Source organism: Varroa destructor, unplaced genomic scaffold, assembly GCF_002443255.2.
Source record: "Varroa destructor unplaced genomic scaffold, Vdes_3.0 BEIS01000006.1, whole genome shotgun sequence".
Taxonomy (NCBI): Eukaryota; Metazoa; Arthropoda; class Arachnida; order Mesostigmata; family Varroidae; genus Varroa; species Varroa destructor.
This window is the reverse complement of record NW_019211459.1, coordinates 20,758,350-20,780,870: the sequence shown is the minus strand read 5'-3', so window position 1 is coordinate 20,780,870 and position 22,521 is coordinate 20,758,350. Positions and strand designations below refer to the sequence as shown.

At 40.6% G+C, this 22,521-nt stretch overlaps 1 protein-coding gene across 3 annotated transcripts in view; it reads left to right on the top strand.

Annotated features, from left to right (window-relative positions):
- The window catches only part of LOC111252435 (putative cationic amino acid transporter), a 158,753-nt gene that overhangs the window by 84,926 nt on the left and 51,306 nt on the right, over positions 1 to 22,521 (top strand). For all 3 annotated transcript variants that reach the window (XM_086993131.1, XM_086993130.1, XM_022810316.2), the window contains 5 exons: positions 519 to 786; positions 2,495 to 2,562; positions 8,333 to 8,446; positions 14,093 to 14,126; positions 18,775 to 18,894. In XM_086993131.1, coding sequence (XP_086849257.1) covers positions 2,536 to 2,562; positions 8,333 to 8,446; positions 14,093 to 14,126; positions 18,775 to 18,894 — 295 coding nt within the window. In that variant the 5' untranslated portion in view covers positions 519 to 786; positions 2,495 to 2,535. The remainder of the gene's footprint in view (positions 1 to 518; positions 787 to 2,494; positions 2,563 to 8,332; positions 8,447 to 14,092; positions 14,127 to 18,774; positions 18,895 to 22,521) is intronic.

Genomic DNA, 22,521 nt, shown 5'->3' with positions numbered 1-22,521 from the left:
TAGGTGTGGGATTTAATCCTAGATTAAAAAAGTCGAATGGTCTGGCTACGCTGAATCCGGCTGTATGTGGATTCAAGATATTACTGTTTAATATTATAGATCCATGTACATAGTTAATTAGCCTGCGTGATAGTCGAAGCGGGAGCCGGTCTAATGGCGGCCGAGAGTACATTACACATGTATTTTTCATTTTGAAAGGGACTGGTAGATGCCAATTTGATACCATTTAATTGCCTGTCCGTCTGAAAATTCCGGAACGCATACCTCGAAAAAAATTCCAATTGACTGATCTGAAAATTCCGGAACGCATACCTCGAAAAAAAATGCCAATTGATTGATCTGAAAATTCCTAAAATTGAACTGCAAATTTAGCTATTTATTGGTAAAATGCTTTCAGCTTTAGGTATTACAACGTAAGCTCAAAGGCCCTTTTCAGAATGTTAAAAAAAAATAAAAATTCATCTGCCTAACTAAGTCGTCTTTTGCGCTCGTTTTTTCGGTTTGTCTTTTCATCTCAGTCTCAAAGAGGCTGTACTCTGCAAGCCCGCGCCGAGTAAGAGCACTGCCCCACTGTTACCGTTCTACTTGTTGGAAGAGCGCCGAACTAATCCTGCTTCGGTAGCCGGAGTCGCTTTTTCTCCGCCCAGCAGCCCGGTAAAACGCTCATCCATTTGTCGCAATCGCATCGCCGACACCAGCTCCAAATCCAGCTAACATAGAGGAGCATCAACCCCAACCGCCTCTGGCAAGGACCGGAACGGTGTCGAGGGCACTAGCTGCCAATACGTGAGTGGCACTATTTCTTCGTTCTTGACGTGCATTGGGAGATTACAGCCCGTGTTTTGTTAGGTACTGCTTAAAGCTTTTCGTCATTATACAACCCGTACATAGGGGACTCCTTTGGCTCTCATCAGCTCGACGTTGACATTAAACTTCTTGCAAAGCAAATCCTGCATCAAACGACGTTGCACCCATTGCGTGCTTTATCTAGTCGCTATCTCGAAGCGTACGGTAGCAATGCCCTTAGTGTTTTGTCGATGGGTCGGTTTTGGATTTGTTTCCTCACAAAGAGAAGAATCCAAATCCTACAAAGACTTAATGCATCGATACGGAGCGTTGTGACATTTTAAAGGCGTCATATCACTAAATAATTGTCCACGATAAAGGTCAGCTATATACCAAGTACCAAGTATCAATGCGCAATACGTCGACTTGTTTTCAATTAACCATTGAATCTCTCAGTCAGAACTCTACACACTGTACGCAACTGACCTTATTAACTATAAAGACAACTGTTATCTTCTTAATAACAGTCAATACGGTGTTATTTATAATAATTACGCCTAGAGGCCTTAACTTTGTACAAGGATCCGATACGATGCCTTTCTGCACAGGCGTTCGTATTTAATGGGTGACAGGCAGGTAATGACCTGTTTAGGCTCTCGTCTCTTGTTGCCCTTTGCTTCGCAGACTGCCATTCTTGTAACTCATTAATCCCCTCTGTTTCGAATTCTACGTCCGGCACCGTCCTTAGGCACTCCATCAGACGGCTCACTCGCAGCACGAAACGAAATCTGTCTATGCGGGGGTTCGAACATAGACCACAACTTGCCCCTAAAATTGTGAGGCAAATACGTTACCACCAAGCTATGACGGGGGCCTGTTGTATTTAACAAACTACAACTATTCCGAACTTTTTCACAGCCTGCAACATTTTAGAACCTTCGAACTGACTTGTAAAATTTGTTGACGTTTGTAGATTAGTTCTTTTTACAGAGAGGAAGAGACAGGCAGAATGGATGCAGTCAAGAGTCTTGGTTAAGGAGGTATAGACAAATGTACTTATGTTCTCAATGCGACGCCCAAAGCTAATTTCCCATATCGTCCGTGTGGGTGTCTGTGTGTGGCACTCATGTTCTTTGCGCAAAAGAAGACCCGTTAAACTTATTTGCCTTAAGCTGACCGTGTGACCTCATTAAGGTAGGCACGCGAGAAGATTCACTGAAACAGGCAAAAGTATTTCTTCAAAACGTTCTACGTTTCAATAGTTGACGACTCTGAGTCCCCTAACTAATAGAACACAGCGCGTCTCATTAATCGACATTACGGCATTTAAGTAGGGATCACCATCCTCGTCGGGTGGATTCATTTCGAGTTTATTTTTTAAATCGAACGGATCATCTACGTTATTTTGTAATAGTCAATAGTTGTTCTTGAATGAAATAGGAAAGATCCTATATGTACCCACGAGTTGTTTTTATTCAATAGACGATACCGATTTCGATTTTCTGCCCATCAAGTTTCTTGTAATTATTAGGTATTTCTTTGTTCGTATCTTGCTTCTGTAGAATCATATTCTTGCTGGCAGTTTTTACTGTAATATCTTTCTGGCATACAAAACGAAGCAACATAAACAACCATCGACATTAAGTATGCTTATCGTTTACCGCTATACTTAGCTTTTTCGTACAATATTTACTTGTTTTTGTTACAGGAAGTTGGCACGAAAATTCAGCCGTCGCTATCGACTAAGCCATGATCAGAGGCATCTCTAAAGATAAGGTACGTTACACTCTCTATAAATACGAAATATTGCCAGTTATTAAAAGTAAGCGTAGATCTATAAGTTAATTGAGTAATTTATTTACGATCTCAAAATACTTATTCAACAAAAGTAACATTTTTCTAAATTACGAAAGAGCCTCTAAATAGAGCTAAATGTACCTATTGAATAATAACATTGGACACAAATCAGCTAATAGCTTATTAATAACCAGCTTTAAGCTTACCAATACACGTAAACGCTGACGATTTGCTTCTTTATTTAATAACGAGGCTTTCGTTTGGCCAGCTCATAAACACTGAACAACGTGAGGCGAGATACAATGTCCGATCTGCATCTTAAGCCGTTCTCAACGTTATGCTGCCTATCTAGAATAGGTGCTGAGGACAGATGGTGTCAAAAGGGGTAGTGAGCATCTCGTTTCCTCAAAACCGTCCTAATCTTCAACCTTGTCAGCCTATGCCAAACGAAAAAGATTTGGTAAACTAGGTAGCTTGTCTAAAGACACTTCACGGAGTCTCACCAAAAATCTACGTGACTTAACTCCCTGATACGCCTGAATGACCGGATGAAAAAGCCACCCTACATCCCAGCGGGGTATAACGTTTGTCTACCCAAGCTGAACAAGCTAAAGCGTCCTGCTTTGGCCTATCGTTGTTTTGAAGACTCACGAATAGATCTATGCCCAACAAGGTCGCAGCCGTCTGAAAAACGCACTTCACTCGAGCCTTGTGTCAACAAAAAGGCAGAGAGAAAAGGTCACACGTCCCTAGAGAATGATACCTCTGGTAACATTGAATCTGATCAAAATGACTATGAGGAATCGTTTAAATATACGTGGAAAAAAGTTATTGACTGGCCATAATTGGCTATTTGGTTAAATGCTAGATACTCTTGATACACGCACTTCGATATGAGGTCAGCCTCTGGTGATGTGGTGCTGAAGCTGCTTCATAAATATACCTGGTAGTCCCGCTTAGCTCCGACAGAACATTCCTGCAAAAATATATCATTTTTAGGTTATGGTAGCATTCTTTAAGGTTGCTAAGTATATAGACGATCGAAGTGGGTTCGTTTAGTTCATTCTTCGCCATAAGTTAGAGACAAAGCTACGCAAACTGCATTACTGTTTTAACGGCTTGTAGTGTTTATGAGCCGAGGCTGAATTAACCTTATGAAGTGATGGGTAATCCTCAACGATATATTGTGTAATTCGCGTTCGATGAACGAACTCCAACACCCAAAAATATATAGCATTATTTTGCCGAGGGTAGCACACGCACGAGACACGCGCACAATTGTCAATGAAAGCATTTCATTTCCATAGAAGCTGTCCTATAATGAGAAAGTTTAAGGCCTGGCTTTTATTCTGTCCTGCAGTATTTCCTGGGAATAAACATAATCTGCGAAACCTAGCCGTAAAATCCGACCTAACTAATCAGTAAAGAAAATACACCGGCGTATCGTTTATCACATCAACAGTTCTCTCTGTGTGTCTCTCGAATGACGCTTGAACTTCAGATAATTAAGATTTGTTATAAACAGCTGAAAACTGTGGAAGGATCTAAACCGGCTTTCTTTTAGGTTTAACCTTAAACAATATTCCTTATGATCACGTTAAAAGAGAACTTCATCATATTAGCAGATATTGTTGACGAGGCACGGTTGCGACATATATTTTTTCTATTTGTAAATCTGTGCCTACAAAATACTACTAAAGTAGTTAATTCCGTACTTGTCTGCTAGCTAAAACGCATCTAGTGGCAAGGATATATCACATACTTGTGAAGGAAACACAGCCTTGTCCAATAGGGTTTAAAGCATCTATGATTAAATACGATTATTATGACGATAAGCTGCCTGCAAATGAACGCGAGGCTCCTGCAATATATTAGGCCTATATGAATATTCCTAGTACTATGTGATGCCTGCTACCATGGCAAGCCCCTGCTCGATGGATAGCCCTCTCCTCAGCACAGTCGCATCGCGAAAATCACTGCCCTATAATCCAGACGCGCGGACGGACCTTAGACAGACCATCCATGACTACTCCCCATAACTAAGCTTATCCCTAATGAGCTCAAGCAAATAACATCGTCAGCGGAAAGGATGGGTATGAAACATATATCCTCACTCTATACTGTACATAGTGTTTATGTCTGACAGCAGTTGGCGTTGGCTTTTTACAGCACGGGTTTTAGGTGTATTAGAGACGAACGAAATCGCGCCGCTGCGTTTCCAGGCAAGGCTAACCGTTTGTATACTGACACACAGTGACAAATTTCAATATTATCTAGCCCCCTGTAGTGTATGATCTATACAATTATAGACAACTAGGATTATAGAAAATGTAACGGACATATTTCACTGGGAAACAGTAAAGGGGTTCTGAGAACTTTAAACGGATCCTAGTAATACGAACTCTTCGAAAACTTACTCTGCATGCATACTGTTTCCGAGATTATGGAACTATTACATGTTTACTTATTCGACGCTCTAATTGCCCCAAGTTGAGTCGACCATATGTATTTATCAGAACTATCTTATTTACCTTGTAGGCAAAGACTAAGATCCAGCATCTGTTTAGTGTCGAAGCAAAACACTGCTCGTAAGATATCTTAATTTCCCTGCTTTGATCTTATATTCCCTCAAGGAAATCTACTTTAGCCCCCTCGAACTTGTAAATTAATGTCTACATCCTAGCAATACGGCCCTGCACAGTTATAGAGCAAGCTTCGTGTCAACTATACGCGCACTTCGTAGGTTTACTTACACAGCCGTCAATCATGTGCAAGACGTACAGGGCCAGATCGCAACGATTAAAACAACGATATAGACGATTATACAAGCCCCTTCAAAACTGCCGTCGTTTCAAAGCTGTTACAACATCGAACGTCATGTAGATATTCCCATAAAAAATATTGCCCCACACGACAGGTGGATTTTACGAAAAACCTAATGACAACTTTCATTTTCATTTTGTTATACTGCAAACGTGTTATTAGGATGTTTTGGGCGGTTATTTGAGCGCTACAACAAAGTTAGAGTTATTATAACCATATTTACTCACTGGCCTAATATGCGTAACCGACGACGACGTTTCCACACATGTTATATCAACATTTTTCTCCCGATGCTTCGGTCAAAAGGCAAACTGTGACCGCCCGAATGAGGTAAATGAATTGGTTCAAGCGGTCATAACGGAGTGAATCGTTACCGTATGTATGGTCGCAACGTAAATTATAAATAGGACAAGGCAGCAATGCTAAACATATACTCCAATCGAATTGGCGGTAGATATTATTTCGATTTAGTGTAGGATACGCCTTTGTGTTTGGCCACTTATACTTGTTACCTAGTGAAAACGTCCTGCAATGTACCTAAATACGTACAACCTATGATTGCGAAAGCCTAATGGAGTACGACTCTACTCCCAGGTCCAGCACGATGATCACAAATGGAACAGTGGTAATCCGTAGTGTTTTATCTTTGATTAGCCGAAAGCCCTCTATCTGGCAGTGTCTTGAAAGTCTGTTATGATTGCCGATCGTTACCTGCAGTCAATTATGAGGCCTTTAATTATTATGAGCGCGTAAGTTTAGTTTGTTTGTTCCCTTAGTAACAATTCTTCTCAAAGCTACATACATATATATATATATATATATATATATAATAGTATTTATAAACAGCATAAGCACAAATACTGTGTGAGTAGTAAATTTGAAATGGACTTGTACCATATATTTGCTAAAGGTGAATGTAGATGCTGCTTAATAAATTATTTAATCGCAAGTTGGCTACAGCAGAACGTCGCGGACCCCTCTTTTTGACTGATGTTGAACATGAGTAGCACTATTGTATTACTTTATACATAAAAGGGAGATTCATTTCAGGCGCTGGAAGGCAACTTCAAAGAACAACGGGGTACGCTGGCTTGTCTCGGTGCGATTGGCCTGGATTTAGCCCCTTAGGTATTGCTCATGCTGTCCAACGTAAGCCTATTGTTCTTAAGGATTAGCTTAAGGATTCATTGATATATGCCTATTGTTAATAAGACGGTCAATATGGAGATGCTGGAAAAAAGCTTTTATATTTATTCACTGTTCACTCAGCGGTGAAATTGACTTTACTGCTAAATTTCTACTTAATCTGTTATACATATAATGGCTTGTTCTGAGTGCCATCGTACCTTTATCTAGCGCACATTAGCAGAAACTTCATGGCTTAAGCAGCTGTATATAGCGATCTATAGAACGAAAGGAGCCGTCAAACGAACTATAATACCAAACAGTACAGGAGCTTCAAATAGCCTATAAAGATCTTTGCGCCATCCAAGCTCTTAGGTAAATTTGGAGTATCAAAGGCTTATGTAGGGTTCGATATCTCGTTTCTTGTATGCTAGCGTATGGAAGTAAGATTACTCTCTACTGATAGTGTCTTTTGTCCCAGTTCAAGCCAATATCTAGGAGCCTTCGATGCAACTCAGTCAGCCTTGCAATTATTGCTTCTTTAACCATAAACAACAGTAATTAACGTCAAAGGCTATTTTCGATGGATGCTAACGATCTTACGGCGACGTTCCATCACTATATTGACGCATTTTTTCTAGCCTTCCAACGGTGCTCGTGAGTTTACATTCCGCTCCGCTTATTGGTGTACCTTAGCTTCCGGCCGTAGGCGCGCCGGCTGAGCTAGGGTAGGGCCTTTGTTTAGAGAATTTATGTGTGAAGAAATCCATTTTTACATCTTTGTACATCTTTTGGCGTTGCCGCTCAGCAAAAGAACTCCGTCGTGCATCCCCCGAGTACCGTGTGCCATTCTGCGGACTATCTCCGCTGCTCCGACGTACACACGAATGGACGCCAGCACCCTCGTTAACAAACATATTCCAATCGCAGCAAAAGACGTCGGTGGAATCGACGCCGACGACGGTGCCATACTAGCGTTTGGGTTGCTTTAACAGAGTCGCATAACTCGCTAGAAAAAAATTCATAACATTGGACGCTAACGATTTACGACGATCGCACGATCCGTGCCGCAATGACTCAGCGAATCTCTTCTGCTGCAAGACAGATGAAATGTTACAATATTTGCTTTCTTGAAACGATTAAAGGTGATGAGAATGCTCAGATGTAGGCGGCAAAACAAATGCAGAAGATGCACGGCGTACATTACCTTATATTTCTAAGTTCACATTTATGCAAGCGACCTAACAATATTTAACGGCTTCCGTTTAATTTTAAAAAAATATGCTTCAATTTTAAGTATAGGAATAAGCAATTTTGTCAAGCCGGCATAATAGGAAAGCTTTAGTTGTCACTAACAGCCTTATAAACTTCGAAGTTACTAGGGCAGTCGTTTTCCAGCCCTTCCCATCCTTGGAGACACCCATCCCTAACCTGTATTGACGTTACACTCCTAGCGGTGCTATTATCTCTAAGCATCTGTATTAAAGTTGAGACGCTGTATTGGAAAGTTTCGGCATCGGCAGAGGTAAAAGCAGACTTGACGAAATAGTAACGTACATTGTGAATAGGACCATCGCTTATACAGGTCGTCCGTAGCTGTATATGAGTAAGTTTAAAAGAAAAATAGCCATTTCTTCAACCTATGTATGTGGCCAAGGCGGTCATCACGTACTTGTGGCTAGTTATGGCCCAGGTATAAGTTGTGTATTCATCGAGCTGGTTAAGTTTAGTAATTATATACTACTTTAATATTCAAACCATTTTTCGAGCTAGTTTTTCATTCATTTGTCATCGCTTTTAGGTGCTTCCGCTGATCGGGCGGTTGGTACGGACTAAGACAGTGCGACCGGATGATACCACTCCGAACGGGACAACTATAGGCTCCACTGCTGGAGCAAACGTGCCCAACCTAAAGGTTAGTTCATTACACGTCACACAAAATCGGCTCTTCATTCTCAAACATCATCACATCTTCTACACGGTGAGCCTCTGGTTATTGAATACTAAGCAATCAATGCCAAACTGCGAACTCAAAGAAACTACAGATATTCATGTGTGCCTTTTACCAAAATGGAATAAGTAATAAACAGCGAAGTATGCTTTATAATATGCTCTGACGCATGGACGGTCAACTTCAATTTGACAGAAACGAATCTTACCTACACTGCATAGACACATGACTGCATTGACCTATCCGAAGATGTTAAGAACATGATTTTGGCAAATTAGGCCGTTCTGGCTAAATGGATGAGCTAATTTCTGTAATTCTGCAGCGTTAGTAAGCTCTTGGCGGGGTAAGTCGATAGGCAAGGAAAAGTTCCTAAAATATGGCTCTGTTGATGGATCTACCGCAATTCCAGACCTATAATCTCTCATACGGCAATGTGGCCTTAGATGATGGAATAAACGTACGTTAAATTATTAAGGCTTTTATGGCCTTTTTTTACAGACTAAATCGTAGTCGCGTTAGTACATCAGGGGAAGAATTGAGCGTCTCACGGGGCTCTAAAGACAGCCTCGTTCCGCCGAACAGGTAATATAGTAGACAACCGAGGCGAGTCCGCTATTCACTTCATGTTTTCGGTATAAGCTTGCCATATCTTTCAGTCGTTTCCCAATAAACATGAGTTTACACGAATCGAACAGAACGCGAGGACAAAACACTGTAGCCATATTTGTTCGGTCTTTGAAGTATACATCTATATTGGGTGGGTTCTCAGAAAGAAAAACCTAGATCTTTCGGTCTAATTCGTTCTCCTGTTTCGGCAAGAGCTGCGCAAGCCTAATTCGTGCCTTATTCTGTCGCATTACCTTATGTGCAGGTCATAACGAAGCGAAGGATGCAAAGTCATGTTGACTATAGTTCTGTTAAAAACATCTTGCGGCACCGTATTCGTCATTACTCATATTGCTGCTATGCGGATGACGTCTGGAAGGCATGGTAAACCTTTTATTGCAGCCTATGCGTTTGCTTGCTAGCAGAACTTATCAAATTGCACGTTTGCACGTGCGATTGCGAAAATGTGCATCGCGTACAGGGGCATTTACTCATCGGACCGGTGGATTCCATTTAACGTGCCAGTGATGTCCTTCGCCGAAGCCAACGACACTAGGTTGATTAATTGCTTTGTCTTGCAATATCTAAATCATTGGCAATATGAATTTCTGTGATAGGGATAGAGTGTTGGCTTGAACCTGATCGTTGCTTCAATAAGTGCTTACTTGATGGAACGGAGCGAATAAAGTAGGGATAACAATTAGCCTATGAAGCAATACCATGCTCTACTATCTGTTTCCTCTTTGAATCCGCCAGCAAGGACAATGAAAAAGGAGCAAAAATTAGATTGTTTAAATTTATGCGCATTTCATGAACGGCATTGGGACAGAGAACTTAGTCGTCTATATTTTTGGAGACCTGAAAAATATTCCGACCGGAAGAAATAACCTGCTAGGGGCAAGCGGTAGCCTCAATGCGCCATTTCATAGATTTGCCATGCTCATGTAATTAGTACATGGCCATACTAAGTCCACATTTCAGCAGGATACAATAGCTTTTTTGAGCAAACTCAAATAAACAGGACGAATTCAGATCCATCTATGAACGAGGTTACTGTCGATTTCGTTGAGCATTTAAGGTAGTTACTGTGGGGTAGTGGAAACAAGTTTCCTCCACTGCCTACATTCACAGGGCCAGGTGCAAAAGGAAGAGAAAAGTTTGCCACGTGTTTCACAGTACCAAACCACAGATTTCACCTGAAAATCCATATTTTTTAGCGTGATATTTTTAACAATCTAGTGTCAAATGTTGTCTACGTCATTTTTTGCCTTGATTAGATTTTCCAAACAAGATGGGATGAAATATACACTCATAGTGGGAACTATACGAACCTAGATTTCGATCAAGGTCTACAATTATTTCATAGAAATTAAGGTGTCACCAGCGTAACCAGAATTGCAATCATCAAGCGTCATGTTCGTTCAGTCAAATACATGGACACTGGTAAGTTAACAGAAGCTAAAACTATCGTACCATGTTTGTTTGTTGTTAGGGCCACTTTCGAAGTAGAGAAGCATTTTAAAGGCTGGATTTTAAAGGGTTTACTACTTCTTCTATCGCTAGAATATTAACGGAAACAGCTTAGTTTATACACGCAAATTACAGGAGTAAACTAAGTAGTTCGAGTAATTTCTAAATGGGGACTCTAATTGTTCTAATTGAATCTTCCGACAGGCAGCTGTAGAGGTAGATAGTTGTTTCTGTAAGGGTAATTTGCCTAGATAAAGGCGCTGGAATGTTAGAAGGCCCTCGGAGCTTTGCGCGACTTTCAAGCCCTTTGCTTTTAAAGTAAAACAATTTTCAATGACTCAACGATGGGCTCCGATCGTCGTTAATGATCATAACATACACTGCACGTGACTTCAACGATTTAGCTATTAATGGTTAGTATTTTTTTTTTTTTTTTAGGATACAGAAATGCCACACCGTCGTTGATTATTTCTGGAACACAACTAATCACAGTTGCTTCTCACTAAGGGTATTCTTGACTCTTCTCAACAATAATTTACTTTGGCGTCATTTAAATATTGACAACCGGGGAATAGCCTGTTTTTTTACCATGGGAATGTTGGCATGCGTCTGTTGCGGGTCACGAATGTATGTGGGTTTAGTATAACTGCTTTGGGTGCGGTAGTTGTCCAGAGTGCGTTTTAAGTAGCGAATTGCCGACCTCTTCGAGCTACTCAAGACAGTTCCTCTTGTTGTCTTATTGCGAAGGTTTTTCTATGTCGAGTTTATCTTGCTCGAGAAATTCGAAAAATATCATACTGTGACCCGAAACCTCAGAGCTTCCCGATTTAGTAGTCTTTCGCGCAGGTCGACGCGCGGAGTAAACCTTTTGCAGAATAGAGTGCCTGTGCTTTCGGGTGTGGAGGCTTTAGTGCTGATAGCGTTGGCCCTGAACCCTCGTAGAGGGATGGTGCCACAGGTGAGCGGATTCCGTTGACTAATGCTAATGGAAAAAATTTTGACAAGTTTTAGCGAAATTGTCCGTTGAAAAATCCGAAATAAATCTGACGACCTAAGTGTAAACAGCACCGCTAGGCTATGCTTTTTAGTATAATGTGTAAATGTAAGAACACACATTATTCGTGAGAAGAGGTTTATTTCTGCCTTTCATCTTCGATGCATCCGTATGAAGATCATAATTGCCAGGACGTTAATGGTAACTATCACAGCTAGTATTAATTGTAAAAAAAATATTGAGCTTGATAGGGATAATCTATCACCAATCCGAAGCAAGGTTTGATAGATTAGAGTTGATGCAAATAGAGTAAAACTCGAATTCCTTGACGTGGACCAATGAAAGGTACCTTCAATTATCAGATTTGGTCGTTCTGTATTAATACAGTCACCCAATAGTAGAACATGTAAAAAAGTTTCCTTCAACTTTTCTACGCATATTTCCCTAGGGTAGTCAGAATGCACTTTTCCTTGATTGAGGAATCTATCAGGTACTGGCGTTGTGATGTAGGACTGACTGTACTTTGTTGATGCCTGACCCTTTCAACAAGCGTTTGAGAAGTTGAATGATAACCTCAGTTATTTGTCTTGCTCTAGACAGAAATAATTCCCGGAAAGGCTGCAGCAACTTAATCATACAAGCGCCTTCACACCCGTAGTAAATACAGTGCAGTGAAAAATTGTAAATCTCAATAACGTTTGATATAGTGGTGGTGTAAATAGAACATAAAACATCATCAGTGGTTATATGAAGCTTAGTCGAACCACCTTCGTTATGATTAGCCATAAGGTTACCCCAACCTGTGTATTATATATGTAACTTCACTATAGTTCCATGTCAAACGAAGAAGCGGGATGGTGAGAACGTGCGTCAGCAGCAAACGCTATTTGCAACCCAGAGATTTTTTTCTATAGACATCTATTCCATTATATCTTATGTCTGTAAGGGTCTTATATTTATAGTTGTATGCGGTCTTCACAACGGGCTTTACTTAAATGTTCAGCAGCACCTACTGCTACTGAACGACGTTACCGTTCCAGACGTCGTAGCCAGGCAGACAGGTAGGCTCATAGTTTACGCCTGTACACTCGATCGTCTGAGCGTCTGATAAACCGTAAGAAAACGTCAGGTTAGAGTTAGGCCGAACGTTGGTGCTAGGCATTCTAGAGAGTCTTCGCAATGTTGCAGAGGCATGGATGCGGTTCGCCGAAGCGGGTTGTGTTCTTTATTATTCGGAATATCTTTCGCTTTAGGTGTCTCTGTTCGTCTGGTGGTACTTCGGGTAGGTCTGACAACTCAGCAACCAATTCAGCCAATAGCAGTGTTGCTATTAGATGTTCCCTTTCCGTAAATTGTATTTTGCAATATGATGGTACTATATAGTAAACCATGACATCTTTCCTTGCGAAGTTGTTATCGATCCATTGTTAAACGTTCAATCAAGGTACAAGAACCGATGTTATCATCATATTCCTACAATCATATTATTACTGTCTAATTTTTCTAGATTTGTCGAGTAAACACATTACTTGAAAACGTTTCTAACATTTTTTTGACCGTAGGCGTTGTCTAACGAGAAACGTAACTCGATGATGAGAAGAAGGTCTCACAGTTTTTAACAACGACTAGCCATTTTTGAAACATAAACGTAAAACGTGATTCGTTCTTTCAGGTGTAGACTATAGATACAGCATTAGATGTTCGAAACAAGCTGATTTCTGCTATTTTCTGCTATGGAACTGCCCAACAAACCGATAGAATGATTCAGACTTAATTGGACCAACGTGATGGAAGCCTATTACGAAACGACAGACTAGATGACTTCTCTAACAGCTTCAGATTAGGAACTCGGCTTCAAAGCAGTTTAAAGATGTTAAAATTTTCTTTAGTATAAAACTGAAAACAAAAGAATAGCGTACTTTGTGTTTCAGATATTGGATTTGTATGGTGCTGCTCAATAGGCACTGGTTCGAATGAGTGCAAGCACATAGTCCTGATACTATACATATAATCGAAAAGACCAATCTTTCTGCTGCAATTTGTTGGGCTTTCGGTAGTTGTGCCTCATCGTTCCGCAATAGACTTCCTTCCTGTTAAAGAAATCACTCACAGTCGAGGCTGTGCTGCCTGTAGATCCGAACAATTGTAATCCAATCGAGCAAAGGCAGGCCTGTAGTGGCAGAACAGAAACATCTTCATCCGAAATCTGTTAGAGTTCTGCTAGTTCTGTCATAAACGTATGCATGTTTTCTCATTTTCGCAAGGCAAGCAAACAATTCGTGATAGAAGTTCGATTGAATTCTGATGATTCTCAAGGTGATTAGGCCGAATTTTCGCACAGCAGAGCCTTCTAATGTATAGTTAGCTATTTTTTGCGGTCGTCCAGGACTCGGCTTTCGGCTTAGCTAGAGCTATCGAATATTTATGCGAAAAGACCTTTATCAGTTAAAACGCATAGTTCGTCTAGAAAATTAGCATAAGCAGAGGCGTCTGTTAATGGCAATCTTTCGTCATTTTAATTCGGTGCTTATATCTTCCAGAGATGCCTGACCACGTGGGACCTTACGTCATTGGGTGAGTTTCCCTCAAACGCTAAGCATTTCTATGGAGCACTTTCTCTAAATTATCTAATAAGACTTTCACAAGTCAATGTCGATTGCTGAAACAAAACGAAATGCAATATGCTATTATTCCAACATGGATGAGATGTGAGAGCTCTGGCCTCAGACAATGTCTAGCTTTTCGGCATCTACGGTTCGTTGTGCCATTGTAGCAGATTTTGGTGGCAGATAATACAACATAAATGCGAATATTTTATCTAGGGAACTTCTCTAAGTAGGGAACAATGTTTTCCCATGAACGCCCCTAGCGAAATTGAACATTGCCACTGAACCGTTTTTAACTTTTCAACTATATCTGTAAATTGTACTTGTTTATTACAGTAACATCGTGCGACTTGAGTGAATTAACACGGGGTGTTTAAAAAGTTGTTCTAGCGATGACCCAAAGGCTGAATGGCTTTGTCGATTATCTCTGTTTTATACCATGTGATCAAGACGAATGCATGTGTGGGGCAACAGGTGGGCATAAAATAGGGACTTTTACACTGATTCCTTGTCGAATCATCATCAAGTAAATTCCAGTAAAAGTAGCGTTTTTTTTTTTTGAAGACAAACAGCGGTTCAGATTTGGCGAATTTTACGTTTCGCGACCATTACCACTACGCTACTGCAGCTGAAAAACGGCCAATTTAACGTCTGTCAGTTGTTAGGCGCAGTAATGGCTATAGCTGTCGTCGACTTGTATCGGCCAATAAGCACTACGCGGATAGAAAAGAAAGTAATTTAACTGGAAAGTCATTGCTTTCTAAGTCGTCTCCTGATAGGTTTTCACACTTCGAAGTGTCCCGGCAAAGGCCGGACAAAGACTTCCATTGTCTTTAGCAAGCTTGCTAAAAGGGTGCACTACTCTAAACGAACAGTATTTTAATACTGGTCTCAAATAGCAACGCTTGGCTAATCAAATGCTTTAGGGCGAAAAAAAAAAGCTGGATAGTAATAGATAAATAAAATGGGTATAAACCCAGTACCCGATACGGTGGACGATACGAACTTAATGTTCGGGTGCTATTGCAGCTAGAGAATACTAGCTGAAGTTCTACGCTACGGTAGAGAATACCGGTCTCCGTAGGCACAAATGTTACATTAATTTCTGTAAGAAAAGGAAAAAAGGGCAATCTCTAATTGCTATCCGTTATTTCATTGTTAAGGGATAGCTATCAAAGCGACACAGCCCTGCCGACAATATAATACATATACGCTGTGGAAAAAATACCTCTGTTCGGTGCTACGTAAAAGATATGCACACCGGTTTACCAATAGGATAAAAATATGATCCGCAGATTTTCGGGTTTATAACGACAACAACAACACATGCTGCATAATGCTGGCACGATATGATGTGCTTGCTCTATGATAACTAAAACCCTGCATAACATAAACAGACAATACATATCGAATGAATTGGATAGCAAGTATGATATAATTTAGACTCGAGGTCTATCTATCTTGGGGTTATCTTCAGGCTATATCGCTATAGAAATTCACACATGGCGCCGGATTAACGACGACTTACCACTCTCGTATAATACGGTTATTGTCATAGGTAAGTTTACGTCTCGTCTGTTAGCGTTGACCTAATCCCTCAGCATAAATCTAACAAGCAAATTAGTATGACGTTCATGGCTGGGAAACTTCGTCTTGAGCAGAAGGTCATTGCGAATCAGAAAATGATAGATAACTAGAGATGAGCTGTCAGTTCGGCTGGAACCTTCGAGCGTGAGCAGATTGATTGATGTGTACCGTATTAATGAGATTTCACAGCAGAACAACTTGCCAAGTAAGAGTTTTAATAATAATACTTAATAAAAAAAATTTTTCCCTGAACCGAAAAGACACGAACCGTGAGGCTACCACAGTGGAGGAACAAACTTAATTTTGTCAGGTGACGTTTAAGATTAGATTACAACAAACCTAATTGTATCTAGAATTGTAGAAATAATAGGATAATTAGTGCGCGTAACGTTTTTTATTAAGGTACAGAACCTTAGTAACGGGTCGTTCTATTTATAGTCAGCTCTAGTTGCATCATACAATTTAGCCAAGGGCTTTGTATCACTCTATATAGGGATACCTTTACTCTTTCGTGATAATTCCAATATCGGAGACTGTTTGCAACAACTGTATACGACTTTGTTGCTGATGCAAAAATGAACACGTATTTAGCACATATACGTACCAATGTGCCACGGTCTACACACAGTAAATGTCTACGTGCTTTGTAGATTTGAGGTTACATCTCACTACCACAGAGCTGAGTGTTTCTCTTTTTCGCTTACCCTAATTCAGTGATATTGGGAAAGCTTAAGAAACAGTGCTTACCTACCGTATAGCGGAAGGAGCTCCATTGAGTTCTCATATTGTATACGATGTTAACCTTACCTGAATAGCGATCATTGGAAGGTGAAGTCTGATGAATCGTAGGCCATTGCAGGCCACTAAACGTGGCAAGTATGACTATGCGCTACCTGCTTACGTCCATATATTTAGGTCAGCTTAGTCTTACCATGTGGGGCCTGTCAGGCTTTTGTCAACCGGAGCAATCGCGGTTATCGAACAGATATGCCCCCGTAATGCTGAAGCATTCAACAGATTATTTTCACGCAAAAAACGTGACTTCAATTGCACTTCGACATGCTGTAACACAGCGAAGATGCGACGTAAAAATGTAATCTAACTTAACGCCGATTTTATGGCCTCGTCCTTATTGATTCTGACACGCGTTGTATACAACATTGCATTAGCTGCCGGTAATGCCGGTGATAATGGACTGCTCAGGTCATCATGGCGTTGCCAACGGCCTATAGGGGTATCCATCAACGTAGATTTACGATGCCTCTGACTATTCAGGTGTACTAGAGGTTCATTTGCATTGGTCAACGACAATATCTGGTTGAAACCAAGCTATCCTAATGTGAACCGTACGCGGTCTCAGAGGAAAAGCCACAATTAGTTTGACCGGTCATTGTAGCTCAAATTGATAACGTAATTTAAAAAAATAGCAATTCATCCCATGTATTCGTCGTAAGAATATGCATGATTTACTCAAGTCTGCTGGGAATGTTGTGTCTCGGGTATGATCTGTGCTCGGCTACTTCTTCCTCATCTTTAACTCCAACATCAGCCGAATCTTCCGAAAAAAACGCTTCTTTGAAAAATAGCTATTTTTTTTTTTTATCACCGGTCTTTACGCTGTTCCCGCTGTTACGCCAGACACTGAACCTCTGACTCCTTATGCATGCAACCCCATTTGGCGTAATGTAAGCATAAGGCACATTTGGAGTATTGAACAACGTTTTGTGGTTGCTGGCCTATTTGCCCACATATCTGAACATTACAGTATTTCATTTCATATATAGGATCATAGACTTTACACATACATAGGTGTTCATTAACAATCAATGATCTGACTTTTTTGCTAAAGGCTTTTAATGGCCATGAATATATAGAAATTCGTATATCGAACGCTTGTGATATTTTTCATCAGTTCAACGATACATGCGGTATACATAAGCTATGATAAAGGCACTTAGGAACTTGACGGATGCATGTCATACTGAAAGAAGGCCCGTGGTCGAGTCCGGCCAGTCTGTGTCGATGGATGTCTGAACGCACCTGTATACTGAGTAAGTTCATTTGCAATAAATACACAGATGAACATTGTTTCTAATTAGAATTTTCTGCTATCCAGTGCACAGGCTACGGGTTTCCACTAGACAACAAGCTAGACGATGAGAAAACGCTAACTACATCGAAGAACAACATCCGATTATCAGAATATATAGTAGGGAAAGTATATAGGAATTAGGTAACCACATGAAACAACCGCTCTTCATTGAGATAGGCGTGCAGATTACATAGAAATCGTCGAAAGACTTTGTTACCCGTGTGCAATGGAGAGGGTTCGCCAGCGCTTCATCGCGTAATATTCACGGCACGACAAGGTAGTAATAAATCCAAAAAAGATCGCGCCATTGTGTCGTATTTTGTGATCTTCCACTAAGTTTACTATCCATAAACCCCTTCAAAATGCCGAGTTGCAGACTGTTTAGGCTAAAACTAGCCCAGTTTGTTTCTAGCCCAAATAGATGCTTGTTTCTGTGTCATCATGTAGAAAACGACGGAAAGCCAGAGGACGAACACGTATTGGATAAATCGACCTTAACAAGCAACGCGCCATGTTCACAGGACGATATGTCAAACCATACCTATAATCGTTGCTAATGATAGATTTAAACATATGTCACAGTGCATAGGAATGAATTATATCACCATTCAGTAGCAATTTCTGGCCGGGTACCGTAATGACTTTCGTGGCCGGAGCACCGTCCGATTTGATAGAGCATGGTCACGCGTTCGGCAGCAAGTATCCCCGCAATGATATTTTCGCTTCAACTTATCTGAGTATAGCTGCTAGAACTATCTATCTAACGATGGTTGTTTCATGTGTTCGATTATCCTGTTTTTTTTTTTACTTCATGATTACGACTGGCACGCTTCCTGTCGTCGGCGGCGGCCTCCTGCCCATTTTCCTGTTGTGTTCATCGCTTTCTTCCGCGCCTTGATTATCGGATCGATGCGAACGCCACTCGATGGGCGTATAGGCGTTGGGTCCTGTTGTGGTACGGGTATGTACCTCGTGACCGGCATGGTAGCTCGGAACCTAGCTGGTCCCGGCGTTATTTTCTCGTTTTGTTTTGCCGCGTTAGCGTCGCTGCTGTCCGGTAAGTAAAGTGTACAATAAAACATAGGTACGAAAAAAATCTCTAACGAAATTTTTAAAACTCATATATTCTTCAGAAATGAATCTGTCGCAGTCAAAAATATGCTCTTCGACGTCCATTTCAAGAGATACTCACGAGTACGTGCATGCATTTATGTGGCTTATTTTATACATATGTATAGGATAAAAAAAAAAAAAACTGGCAAGGTGGAGAACGCTTTGCCGGAATGGTATCTAAATATACGCAGATTTTATGCTTTAATAGATACACATTCATTTGAACCATTCAAAGAACGTGTAAATAAATGCCAAACGTACTTTTTTTTTTTACAGAATTGATTGATTTTGTTCAGTTAACTTAACATTGAGTTCGAAGGTACACTGCGTAACTGCGGTTTATCAATTCCGGTAACGAACCTTATGATAGGAACAACTTAGGTGTAGGGCGCTAGAATGAAAAAGGAAGCAACAGGGGCGCAGGTAGCTGGCAAAACGTTTAGCATTGGCACAATATGCACTACTGCTGCCACCACCGCTGTCAACAATGACATGAGAAACATGGACAGCACCTTAAATAGACATTTCAGCAAGGTCTCCAAATAAATGTTTATTAAGCCGAATATATGTTGCAGTAAAATGCGTCATTTAATACCTGTCTTAAATTTTTACCTAGCCTAAACGCAGGATACAGAAATTTTCTCAGGATGGATCTTCACTATTTGTGTATTTCCAAAAGCAGTTCATTCTATGCAGGACACTGTTGAAAACGTACATAGAATGAATCAAGTAATGCTATATTATAGCGTTTATTGCGATGTGTTAGGCTTGCAAGGCCTGTTCTATGATGAATAATCTTTATTAAATTGACTACCTCGTGTAAAATGTGCATTAATACCCACCGTTGGATACTTAAGAAGAATTTTAATCTTTTCTTCGCGTTAATCGAATCACACAAACGAAACCTTCACAGATTTCTCTTCGCTCCTCTAGAGTGGTTGTTTGCGATGAAGACAATTAGCCTGATGCCTCAACAAACATTTTTATGCTTATTTTCAATTCTGGCGCCGTGCCGTCTGCTTTGATTGAATCAAGGCTAATGGTTGGCTCCAAATGAGATTAGTAGTAATACCGCTATGATAAGGTAATGCACTTTAAATATGTCTTAATCTCATTTACACGTTCGAAAAATAATTAACCAGTTGTTTCAATGACCGGACCATTAGGTTCGCTAGGGTGATCGTTGTTCCGGAAAGTGGTAACCTAAAGCGACCTTGACAATTCATTGTCATTGCTCGAGGTTGGAGAAAACGAGCACAGGTTAGATTGATACGTAACGCAGCATTAAAAATTCGACCTTTAGCGGCTCAGCTAAAGGAGCGATGCTAAAGCATAATTTCGAAAAACTGCTCATTTGAAAATGGTTGTTAGCTACGAAAACAGCTTAAAAAAAATTTCTTAATATGAAAATTATCTAAGTAAAGACAGAATGAAGACATTAATTCTAACTTAGCAGCTTATAATTTATAGAACACAGAAATACACAGACCGATCCTTACAGAAATCAGTTGATACACCGTATTGATTGAAATATGTTCATTTTTTGGTTATTATGAGAATAAAATAGGGAGGTAAAAAAAAAAAGGGATATAGATAGTTACGAATGAGACTTAAAGTGGGATCCCTACATCGCTTGATGTTGTGCACTTAAAATCGGTCCCTACGCAGACTAAAATCAATATAAAGGAGATAGTCAAAATTGTGGGTGGATATCACAGAAGAAGCCCTTATGGACGGTAGATATCTTATGGGTAGTGTATCCAGAGCCTAAAGCCAGGATGCTAATAAATGCGTCATGATCGCGTCGGATTGCGTCATCGCCAAACCATGTTTCGATTCAATCGGCTAGCTACTGTATTATAGTAGTACGCTCGCTATGGGGCAGTGTCGTAGGTAGCGAGCCTTAGTCCTGTGGACCCTGTTGATATAGCAGATGGAAGAGTACAGCGATTCCTTACAGTTAGGCACATAAAATACGACCTATACAGTTTTTTTATTACCAAAAAAATGAAGCTTGCAAGCAACTCATACCTATGCAATTGATATATGCGCAATTCTGTGCTGGTTCCACACGTAAACCCAAACAGAATATTTAAAACGTTCAACGAAACTGTTGACTTTGGACAGCCGTATATGGCCTGCTCACGTTTAGCGGGGTCTAAATATTTATGCCGCATAATAATACTAAACAATATATCGTAACATTTAATAGAAAGCGATGCAATTTCTCGTGTTTCGACCATCCGTACGTTTCATGTCATTTTAACATTCCACGTCCCTTCTACGATATTCCTTCTTATTATGTTTCGGAAGGCAGCTATTACCGATGCCAGAGTCGATCTTCTTTGCTACATTGCCGGAGGGAAAAGAGCTCCCGTGGGGAAAGCGTTGACGAGCATGAAAGAAAAAGACGGCACTATCCGAGTAAACTAAAATTTAAACCGTTCCCAAAAAAAGCATTTCCTTGAGTGCATCACCAGGTGCCGCCTTCGCTAAGCGTCGAAAACCCTCACGCACCCAAGCGTCGCTAACCTTATTAGAAGCGCGACTGCACTAGACCAGTCACGCAGACGTCGTCCCACGCTGACTTTCTAGAAACGATATCCTGCCCCCTCCGACCCGCCCCAACAACGACAAGTAAACAACAATTCTGCGCCCTTCTTGTAGCAGCCGTAATAAACTACAAACGTGTGGCTATTTAAACCGCTAGGGTATGCGTTATAGATTGGTACAGGAAGGGTAGATCTTTTAAGATCACCAGCTCGGAGATAGCTGAACTTGATGTAGCCTTTTGGCACTGTGAGAGGTTTCACTTCGTAACAGTCACGATCAAAGTTATCATTCACCAACAGGCTGAATTTCTAGGCACTTGACATAGGCGGTAATTCGAACGAATGCGTGTTGGATCCTCTCTTTCTCAGTTGATCGGTCACATTTGTCACTAGATTGACATCTATAGTATTTGCTAGTTTCTGAATCCTTCAGATCTGAAATTCTATCTACGGACAATATTCTGTCACGATGCTGGTGTCGACGCATGTCTTATCCCGAAAGGCACAGTTTGTGTCTCAAATCTCTCTCGAATTTCAGCGCCATACTCTGGATAGGCGATGCTTCCAAAAAAAGGCCGGACTTGCAATTAAACAAACTAATTAATGTAATTATATAGAAAATGGAACGAGCTATAACAATTGATGGCGCTGTTAACGCTACGTCGCGCTGGTGAATCACTCTACGGTGTGCACGGACGCCGGAAAATCGCACGTGATACAATAGCATATCGTAGTATAATAGAAAAAATAGTACAGTGCATAGACCATAACTGTGAAAATCATCCAACTCAGCTTTGTTATTCGTGTCGAAATAATAGTGGTAACAATACAAAGGTTGTTGTTTGTAACGAGGGCGAAGCCAGTGTATTGCCCTTCATTTTAATACCGCTTCAGTGCCGAACCGCTCCCTTGTATTGTTTTTATCTACGTTCCTTCCACTTTCGATGAGTACGCTTCAGCCTTCATATTTTTTTCTATCAAAAATCTTAGCGGATCCTAACAGCATCCTTTGTTCCTCA